Below are 10,645 nucleotides of genomic sequence, written 5' to 3'. Positions count from 1 at the left end.
GATCCCTCGCCTTTACACCGGAACAGACGCGCTTCTTGGCGGCCACGCGTGTGCGCTCGCCTCCTCACCTCCGCGGAGCGGCTCCACGACCCTGCCTGCCAACGGGGATTTACAGACTGGCGCAGCGCCCGACCACAGGCAGACTAGATCGCTCGGTTCTCACGACCTCAGCTCCACAAAGGCATCTCTGAACTATTAACTCAGACACGAAGGCTGTAGAGAGAACCGCAGAACCCACACACACTGCCAGCTGGTGTTTCAGAATGTGTCCCCCGAAGAAGAACGCTGTCTAAGTGTCAGAGGCAGCGGGGTTTCGGTGTGCCATTTACTGACAGTGTCATCTGGAGGGCACTGGCGCACACCGGAGTGAAACTGAGAATGTAACGACGGGACTTAACAAGACAGTCCTGCTGTTGAAGGGAAACGAACAACAGGATGTGTTGTACAAGTTCACAGCGCAAATATGGCATTACAGAAACATAATGACTTGTATTCATAAAATTTACACTAAGTAATTATTTTTAAGACAGTCACACCTGGTCATTATCTACCCCGGATCTCCAGATAGTTCTTTTTGTAACTTCACTTTTATGTCAACACACGTTGTGACGGTCTTACTGGCACATAATCTCAGAAAGACTCCAGCTAATTGAAATCAGAAGACTTTAATTCTACTCGTTAAACGAAAATCTTGCGTTAGAATATTGAATAACTGAACCCTGTATTTACATTGAGGTACAATGTGCGCACACAAAGTGTTTTGATCATAAGAAAGCCTTGGGTATATTTATTTTGTGCTCGTGGTTGTCAGAGGAGCTAAGATTGTCAGGAAAACCGAGCGGCCTGTGCCAGCCGTGCGCACCGGCGGCGCGTCAGTGGTGTATTAAATGTTGAGGGGTTTTAACGGGCTGTAACTTAATCCCAAAAGAGGGGCCTGCTGACTGCAAGTGGCTGACACACGGCCAGCGCCACGCCGCCGACACAGAGAACCAGCCCTGAGTTCCGGACCCCACTCACTGCTGGAGGATAAATTTACGCGCAGGAATGAGCAGAGGAATGAGGTTCGACATGAACAGAAAATTAATATATATAAAAAGATTATATAGTATTTCTAATTTAATACTTGGACTGAGCATTTTGAGAGAATATCATAAAGTTGAACGCTTTTCAGTTTTATCCATCTTCCATCCATCTTCCCCCTTCTTCAGGTTCCCCCCGCCATCAAACAAAGTCTAACCAAGTTCCCTCGTTTTCCCCTTTATTGAGGTGTAGGCCCACTGGGAGTGGAATCGAACAATCGATGCACAAAAGGAAGCGAGGATCCTTCCATATTCTTCTTTCACTGAGGCAATCTGTTAGTGACATTAACCCCTGAGTGCATTTCCCAGGCTCATGAATAGGGTTTAGACTTCTTAATGCTCCCGCTGCATACAGGATGAGACCCCTTTCAAACTTTTAATTACCTTTATAGCAAGAGCAAAAAAAAAACCCGCCCCTATTGTCCCCGGAGCGTTCCTCAGTGAGTCAGATGTAAAGAGATCCCGCTTAACTGGCGACAAGATGGTCACGCAAAACTTAACTGCGCAGATGAATTAAGGAATTCATCCTGGAGTATAATTGCACTTTAATGTTGATCTGTTTGTCAGACTGAAAACGAGGTTCCCTAGTGTGTTTTCTATCCATTCATGTATGACGAATTCTACTCCATATGTATAAAAACAACATGACAAGAACAACCTGCAGACAAGCGGCTTGATTTCTGAAATCTTTTTTATTTGAGCAACGGGCCATCACCCATCTGCATTTTTTTTTCTTTCCAGCACAAACAACAAAGAATATAAAACAAAGCTTTGGTATAACAAACAATAACAGCTCTGTACAAAACTAAACCTTTTGATAAAAAGTACTTCATAACACAAAATTCCTATAAATCTTCAATCTTATAGCTTCTATCGCCGCTCCAAATTTTGGAATCAGTAGATATGAAAACATTTAAGGCAGCTCGTGTTCCATAAAACGAAACAATCGCAACCACTGGGGGGTATTAAGAGGTTTCAGTTAACGTCCCGCAGCGGAAATGTTCCAGGTTCGACCCCCCCCCCCCTGGTGAAGTCACGCAAACTGATTTCACCGCGCGTCCGTCCCGCGTCCTTTCGTTACCAGGGCCGCCACACCGGCTCGCTGCTCTCCGAGCTGCTGCTGACGCCCACCGGGCTGACCGCTGGGGGCCCACCGGAGAAGGAAGTCATACCGTGGACGGGAGATGCAGCGGAGGGCGCCGAGCTGCCGTGCACCGGACTGGCGTTAAGCGCAACAGGCACTCCCGCGTTTGCGTAAAGGGGGATGACAGGAGCGGTGGCGGAGGCGAAAGCCGGGTTCGGGATCAAAAAGGCGAATTGTCCGTCGCTTGCGGGCACCAGCTGGAACCCACCGAACACCTTCGGGGACACGGCCTCGGGACTGAGTTTAGCCGCGCCGCTGATTGGAAGCGTGGACGGGAGCTGGACGTGGAGGGGCTGAGCCAGGTGCGCCTGCTGGGACGCGGCCTGCGGGTAATTCAGGGACATCATCTGGCCCATGCAGCTGGAGAGGTGGTTCAGGAGCCGGGATCTCACCTCCGTGTTCACCCCCTCGGAGGTGGACAGGAAGCGTGTGACCTCGTTCATGCACTCGTTGAATCCGGCTCTGTATTTGCTCAGGACGGTTGCATCTGCAGAGAGCGCTGCTGGGAGACACAGGAAGCGGATGTTAGGGACGCATTTGTAGATGTTTTTTTTTTTTTTTTTTTTTGCATCTTCAACAAACTTCCAAAGGTCTTTCTTCGACTGCTGTTATTAAAAAATAAACTTACCGCTCATCTGTACGCGCTGCAGGTTCCTCAAGTGTTTCACTGTCATTTCAAGGATATCTGCTTTCTCCAACTTTGAGTGTCTGGAGCTCTGTAAGCCATTAGATTTAAAAAATAATAATAATAAGTGTACAGTCCGGGTTTGAAACAATACATGAAGACTTAATCTTTGAGTGGATTATTTGGACTTACATCTTTTTTAAGTGCATCCAGGATCAGAGTCTTGAGCTGCCCGAGACTTTCGTTTATTCTTGCTCTCCTGCGTTTTTCCATGATCGGTTTGGATGACTGTAAAATGAATGAATCCAACATAAATACACGTTCTCTCGACACACACAAATTAAATTTCACATTTTGTCGCGTCCGCTCTCTTTTGATAAACTCTTGTGTCAACTGTACGGATATTACCAACAATATATATGTTAAAACAAACAAACGTACTTTTCTATGCTCGCTGGCATTTTTGGGTTTGTCCGGTGTGTGTGACCCGTTTGCGGGGGCACCGGCAATAGGAGATGCCGTTTGTTTTTCCATGGTGTCAGCGGGCATCGTGGAGCCGAAGCAGGTAAAAATCCGGGGGTGGCGGGGGGGTAAAAAAAAAAAAGTTAAATCCCGTTTGGAATCAGTCAGGAGACGTTCACACCGCTCAGGATGGAGGACCCCCAGATGACAGCCCGTCCGCTCAGTTTGCGTTTCGCTCTCACCGAACTGTCATGTGAGCAACGAGGCGCGCGCTCCTCCTGCGTGTCGGGACGACGCGTTCTGCGTGCCGACACGCGCGGCCGCTACTTATAGAAGGCTCGCGTGCTCCCGGTTCGTGTGAATCCCTCTCTGCATTCTTTCCCACACTCGCCTCAGCCAATAGCAGCGAGGACTCACCCATCGGGCGCGGGGTAGACCGCTGATTGGACAACACCCCCGCGGGCCGTCAGTCACGCGCTGCTCAATCGGCCCTGCAGGGACAAACGACAAAGTGGAGCGAGCAGCCGCGGTCGGAGCGGGTTGTGAGGGCTGCGAAGCGATAAGGGTGTGTGTGTGTGTGTGTGTGTGTGTGTGTGTGGGTGGAGGGAGGGGGGGGGGTGTTAGATGTTTGCCTCCAACTTTGTCGAATATTTTGTTGCGCGTGGGAAGAATGTAGATCCTGTTCACGTTTACATTGCTGCTTATAACGTACATTTACTCTGTAGGTATTTGAGTGACTGAATGAATTGTTGGTGAATGTTTTTGAAGTATTGCTTCCGGGGCAAGTTATTCATGCTTAAAAGATACGGTCTCGTGCTTATTTTTATCTGATGTGAAGAAAGGAAAACGTGACGATAAGAAAAAAAAAAAAAAAAGTACATGTATTCAAAACTTGAAGGAAACAAGTCAGAGTTGGAGTTCCCGACTAATAATTTTTTTTTTTTTTTTTAAAAACATTTTTTGAGACCTCAACGGAAATACACGTTCCGTCTATTTTTAAAAGTCTGAGGGAAACACGTCTGTCCCGGCACGCGAGGCGGTTTGCAGTAGCGCGAACCGAGCCAATGGCGTGCGGTCACTTCACACAAATACAGCAGGGGGCACTCTGATTGGCTGTGTGGATAGCTCGCTGTCAATCATCCTGACGCGGGAGCCGGTCAGAGTGGGGGGGAGGGGGGGGTGTCCGCGTGCCACTCCAGCAGTGTCCTCCGGTCTGCGTGGAGCACGTGCCAAAACTAGAAGATTATTGTCAGGAGACCAAGGATCATATAATAAACACAACTAGGAACTCTGGATTCTGGAAAGAATAGAATAGAATAGAATAGAATAGAATAGAATAGAATAGAATAGAATAGATCACAATGTCTAAAGGCAGTTGGGTTTAATTACATGTTTTAGAGCACCAGGTTTAATTCCCTACCAGCAGCGGGCGGTAGGTCAATGATCCTGGAGTTACACAAAATCATTGAAAGAGGATTTCAAGAGGATCACAGAAAGATTCGGGTAGAAAGTTTTTAAAAAAAACAAACAACAACACTTCTCCGTCGTTATTTGATGCGTATCGATGATGCGTATGTTATTTGTGTTATTAATTAATTTAAAAGCTCACATCTGATAGATATACAACTGAAAAGGGTGCGAAGGAGAGGAGCGCCATCTAGCGGCAGAAATGTACACGTGAACCTGACTTGACAGAGTAGAGGTCTTACTGATAAATTAAACCTTTTCTCTTAAGTTATAACAATTGTTAAACAGTTCGAATGGAGCCACAATTCAAACGACGTTCACACAAAATGTGATGCAACAGAAGTTTATTTAAATTTTGTTTATTAAATGGGCAGCAGTGATTATTTTATTAGTTTAATAATTTATTCATATCACTTCATATATCCTCACAATTTTTATATGTCGTTATTATAGTTACATATAACAAGGTAAAAGGAACACAGATGAAATGGAGAAGTATTCCTAGTATTCCGAAGTATTCCTTTTTATTCCTAGCACTGAGTTGACCACAAGGTGGCACATCTTCATCCTAATAAGAATCTTATAATCTATTAATCTATTAAATCAGATACAAATCACATACATCATCATAATCAAACAATCTTACAATGACAAAATATAAGCAGATGTTAATTTTTATATGAAAGTAGTATCTACTTTAAATTTGGTGTAATTCTGATTGTTTTACATGCCCACCTTGAACAAATAATAAAACTAAATAGCAGCAATTATAATGAAGTTTCTGTGGTTTGCATTACATGACGTATGAAAATGCAACTATTAAATTAATCAACGTAACATCTGTCGATGCTAGTCTTATAGAAGCTAAATTTAACAGTTGCCACACATGAGTGTGTGTGTGTGTGTGTGTGTGAGTGAGCAGCAGACGTCCGGTTAAATCAATGCGACAATAGAAGCATTAAAACATCTAAAGATGTCCGTGTCGTGTTAAAACTGATGCCAACGTCTGTGATCCTCTTTTGGTTGATCGTCTATTGAAAGTGGCAAGATGTAATAAAATTTTGCTTAAGCGTCTGTCAGTCATTGTTCAGTGGCTCATGTCCCCCCCATTGGCGATCTGTGCTCAGGCATGCTGGACCCTTATTTACCCAGGATCCTGAATCGTAAGGGCCAGCTGTGTGTGTGCTTGGCTCACATCATCTTTATTTGCTTACGGATCGGTCCAAATGATGCAGATCTAATTCTACAGAGCTCCACACAGATTACACAACTGCTCCCTGCAGCAGCGGAGTTAATGAGATTTTGCTTTAATAACTCTGTATGGATAGAGAAACACCTGTTGAACCTGATCTGAAGTCAGACCAAGTCTGATAACTCTTGCTTTTTCAAACACAATCCACCAATAATTCCCCTTTCTTCATTCCTCCATTTCAATCTCTGGCTCAGACAACAAAGAGAGCAGGAATTCTCCTTCAATCAAAAGAAACTTTTTGAGGGTCCCCACTATTAGAGCATCATTAAAGCCGATGCCGATGTCACTAGCTTGAGGAATGTTGAGAACAAAAATCTCTGCTGTTTCTAAGAGATGATCAACACTTGCAAGACAAGAGGAAAAAGTACCGTAGTTGCTTTTTGACTTAGCTATATGAGGTAGGGGTCGGCAGGAGGAGATGTCGGGGGAGATGAAAGACCCCAAAAGCAGGGGAAAGCTGAGCTTGCAGATTTGGCAAAATTCAGTGGTCCGTTGTCCAGATCTGGGAAGGCTCAGCAGCTCCTTTTGACTGCCGCCTGCTTCATTTGTTCTTGTACAATAAGCCAGTGCACTTCTACAAACACATGTGCAGAATGCAGAGGGAGAGTCAATTATATCTGTATTAGCCGGCGTTGGCCGGGCAATCCTTTTTTACACACTCCTCAATCAAGTGCTGGTAGGTTTGTTTGCCCTGATGAATCCCCAACACTGAGCTGTTTGAGGGCCTGGGCTTTGTTTCACTTGCTGTGGCAACTGTAGGGGCAAAAAGCAACAAAACATGTCATTAAAGATGTGAAAACTTCTCATTGGTGTATAAATGTCATTATTAAGGCATGAAATTTAGAAGCTTACCACAAACATGAGAACAATTTCAAGATAGATGAATATAGTACCTTTATTTACATTATTACACTTGGTTCTTGCTATCTTTTTAAATTCAGCCTGATTTTGTTTAGAGCATTGCATGCCTTTATAAGGTACTCTTTACTTTACAGGTTTATACTACAGAAACAGAAAAAAGAGATATCCATGCTTTTAATTATTAGGAGTTTCTATACTTTATTTAGTTTCATATTTTCACATCATTAAGGTCTTTGTACCTGTATTCCTAAATCTAAAACATTGGTGAGGAACTTTTGATCCATTTGGGAAAACTATCAACTCTTTTACCCACGGTGGCACACAGAGACATGATGATGATGATGATGATGATGATGATCATGATCATGATGATCATGATCATGATGATGATGAGTAGCAGTAAGTAGTAGTAAGTAAAGTCAACAGCAGCAGATGTAAGCGTCGTAGTAAAAGGACACCTGTGGTTTCAGGCGTTCACCTCACTGTAAATGCAGGGATTTACAAAAACATGGTTGGTTATCCATTAGGGGGTCTATTTAAAGTAAATAAATATCAGGGTTAAATACCTGTGTAAAATGTGTGTTGTTTTCCCTGCATTCATTGCCAAAAGAGCTGAGAGGATTTTCCTCCACCAGGATTGAATATTTTGTTGTTGCTAGGGTTCTCTTAAATTTAGAACTGGCCAGATTTCTTAATGTTGTTAATACCTAACAATGCTGGTATTAAAACAGCTATTTTCCTGCTCAACTATTCTTGTGTTTGATGTATTACCAAAGACTGCAGGGTGCTTTATAGGAGGTCAGAATTTGAATATATTAATATGAATTTGGGAATATTTCTCATGGCATTCTAGAGGTGGCTGCATTCATTCTCAGGCTTCAAAGCCAAGTGTTTGCACCACAAATGTGGGGGAAAGTGGTATTTTTCATGGACTTTCACTTTATTCTTCCTTAATCTCATTACTCCCTTGGCTGTTTTCATACCTGCAGAAAAAAAAAGCCTGAGATCAATTATATTTGCCTCACTTTTCAACCGGCTTGTTGTCATTTTGCCATCTGCAGACCAGCATGTCCAGTACAATATGGTGCATTCAAGGAGCCTCTTTGGCTTTCTGAACAGAGAGAGACCCTTTTCTCTTGCTTCTCGCCCCAATTCAGGGCTTTCTTCTCCCTTTTAAGTGGGCTGTTGATGAGGTTATTCTAATCAGATTAAGTCAACTCACACTGGTCTCTGCAGTTTGTTTTCCTTCCAAAGGCGTCCTGACATCTCCTATACTTTTTCTTTATCCTCCGTCTTGCACTTTTCATCCAGGCTTCCACCCAAAAAAACCCTTTCAGCAGAGGTCCCAATGGACTCCTTTATACACCACAGTTCCCCAATGATATAGGTTATTTAGAATGGGTCACTAGGCTGCTATACATGGGAAAGGCCTTTAAAGTTGTGCAGTGACGCATTTGGACATTTCCACTGGTGTCTGTCTGAATGCCAGAGATTAGGTGGACACAAAGCTCTAAATCAAATTTTGGAAATTGCTGGAACCTTTAATTTGGTCCGCAGATAAATGTTCGAGGCACGTTGAGTAAACTACAAGGCTAATGCAATCTCCACTTTTATCTCGACACCGGGACCAGAGCAGGGTTTTCACGGACAAGTTGTTAAAAACGTTTTAAGCGAATTAAATGGAGTTTTATTGTTTTGCTTTTTCAAGGTATCACTGTCGTTCTATTTGGATAAAAAAAAAAAAGAAATTATCATTAGCGTTTTGGAAAGAAATGCTCTCAACAAGAACTTTGTTACAACGAGGATCTATTTATTTCTGGCCTTTTAATTTGGTGATTTTGAAGGTTTCTGATCCTACTTGAACAAACTGGCCACAGGCATGAAGATAATTATGATGATCACAAACAGTGTGGGAGGCATTTAGACATAAATACACAATTAGACTATTTGATTTAACTGTGTTTTCCTTGATAAGGAAGACTTAGCAATAGGAGTCATTGAAGGATACGTTAAAAGTTTATCAAATCGGTGATCACACAAAGAAATCAATGATTGTTTTTTGGGGACTGATACGATTAATAACCACAGATGTCCAGTTAAAATGTACCCACCCACCCCCCTCTCATGTAACTGTAAAATCTCTGAAGTTCTCATCAGTGGTGTGTCGTAACTTGACTCCCTCACTAATAACAGGCTTACAAAGACAATGAGCACAATGAGTACAGAGGAGGTCCTTTCAGATGACTTCAGAGCCGCCTGTGAGAAAAGACATGGCAGCCCACTAACTGAATGGGGCCTGTAGAACCAATTCAAACTAATGGATCTGAGAGACTGTCCACATAATTACATTACAGCATTTCACAAGCCCTTTGAGCTCCACACTTGCAGCTTGGGCACACCACAGCCCTTCATTCATATCATGGTTCCACACAGGAATGTGCTATGACAGATATAGCCCTCTAGAACAAGGTTGCGCTCCATGGGACTGGCAACCCCCTCATCCTCCTGCATACAAGTTCCTTGATTTAAAGCGCGGGGGGGACAAAGACAAAGGATCAAATGAGGAGGGCAAAGAAAATTTTAAATAGTGTCACAAAAAGATGCTTAATTTTCTGTTAATCTTCAGTCAACGTTTGGTAATGTTTACATTAATTTTGGTAATGTTAGGTGTGATGCTAAACATTTTACAATTTGTAACATAAAGTAAATATGTTGGATATATTATTGGATATTGGTAAAGGTATCAAGGAGCGAAATGCATTTTGTTTTTAAATTATTACAACTACAGGACAAAAAAAAGCTTTTCCTTAATGTAATACTCACACAAATAACTGTGATTATGTTAACTATACTCCATTTTATGGTTTGCTAAAATATAGCAAAATCTGTATCTAAAGTGTTTTTAAAGAATATTTATTGCGCTTAATTCAAAGCAAATACCAGAGTGGTTAAAAATAATCAATATACAAACAGAAAAATAAGGCAGAAAATTGTCTTCTTTTTTCTCTAAATTCAACTTGTGTTTAATTCATTCTGGCCAAATCAAACAGATGTAAAAAGAGAACAAGATTTTTCACAGGCTGTGGTGAATTTATCTGAATGAGTCAAACAGACAAGCCATTTGTCACTGCATTAACACACTTGTGATTTATAAGGAACCTCTCCAAACTGTCGCAGGCCCAGTTATTTAAATTCAGACTGATGTTCTCGAGCACGTAAATTACACGCAAAAGTGGAGTCAACTACGCTTGCAGACAAAGTGGAAAATCTCTCAAACGAATGAACAAAGTGACAATATTGAGATTTTTCTCCTTGATAGCCATACTAATAGTCGCTATTGATCTTTTTGTTCATTTTGTTGGTTGAAGAAATGCTTTGCTCTCTAGTTTGTCTGGACAAAAATGACTCCTTTTGTGGAGAAGCAAAATCGATGCAAATTAATCCTTTATTCAAGTCTCTGTGAATAATTCAAGTCGCTGGACTTTTGTTTGGGCCCGTGAGCTAAACAAAATCATAAGAAAGGTGGAGAATGTGAACGTTTATTGGCCGGTGGAGAAGAGAGATGACCCCTCTCATTGGCGACAAAGGTTTCTTTATGGCGTTGGTGTGAAACCATGAAGCAAGGGTTTTCCACTTTGACTGACCAGCACCGCAGGAGATCTAACACATGAAAAAAAATGGTAACTCGGTGAGAAACCAGCTCTTTTTACACCCAAAAGAGAACTTAGAGACCCAAAAGGACTTAAACTTTGCCT

General features: G+C 42.5%; 1 protein-coding gene across 2 annotated transcripts; it reads right to left on the bottom strand.

Annotated features, from left to right (window-relative positions):
• Positions 1–1,752: 1,752 nt before the first annotated feature.
• her9 (hairy-related 9) lies at positions 1,753–3,631 on the bottom strand. Of its 2 annotated transcripts, none has more exons than XM_068333294.1 (4): positions 3,290–3,631; positions 3,041–3,136; positions 2,852–2,939; positions 1,753–2,725 (listed from the first exon to the last, which is right to left on the bottom strand). In XM_068333294.1, exons 1-4 carry the CDS (start codon positions 3,395–3,397, stop codon positions 2,157–2,159), a joined length of 861 nt encoding a protein of 286 aa, XP_068189395.1. In that variant the 5' UTR covers positions 3,398–3,631; the 3' UTR covers positions 1,753–2,156. The 2 variants fall into 2 exon arrangements, with proteins under 2 accessions (XP_068189395.1, XP_068189405.1); XM_068333304.1 differs by having other exon boundaries at positions 1,753–2,722.
• Between the last annotated feature and the right edge of the window lie 7,014 nt (positions 3,632–10,645).

The sequence above is a fragment of the Antennarius striatus genome, chromosome 2 (genome assembly GCF_040054535.1).
Source record: "Antennarius striatus isolate MH-2024 chromosome 2, ASM4005453v1, whole genome shotgun sequence".
Classification (NCBI taxonomy): Eukaryota; Metazoa; Chordata; class Actinopteri; order Lophiiformes; family Antennariidae; genus Antennarius; species Antennarius striatus.
The sequence above is the reverse complement of the archived record's forward strand: the minus strand, read 5'-3'. Positions and strand labels throughout refer to the sequence as shown.

Excerpts from the sequence above, each read along its gene's own strand:
- her9 (XM_068333294.1), bottom strand. The coding sequence starts at position 3,397 with ATGCCCGCTGACACCATGGAAAAACAAACGGCATCTCCTATTGCCGGT. Across the intron at positions 2,940-3,040 it reads TGGATGCACTTAAAAAAGAT|AGCTCCAGACACTCAAAGTT; the intron begins GTAAGTCCAAAT and ends AATGGCTTACAG. Across the intron at positions 2,726-2,851 it reads GCAGCGCGTACAGATGAGCG|CAGCGCTCTCTGCAGATGCA; the intron begins GTAAGTTTATTT and ends TGTGTCTCCCAG.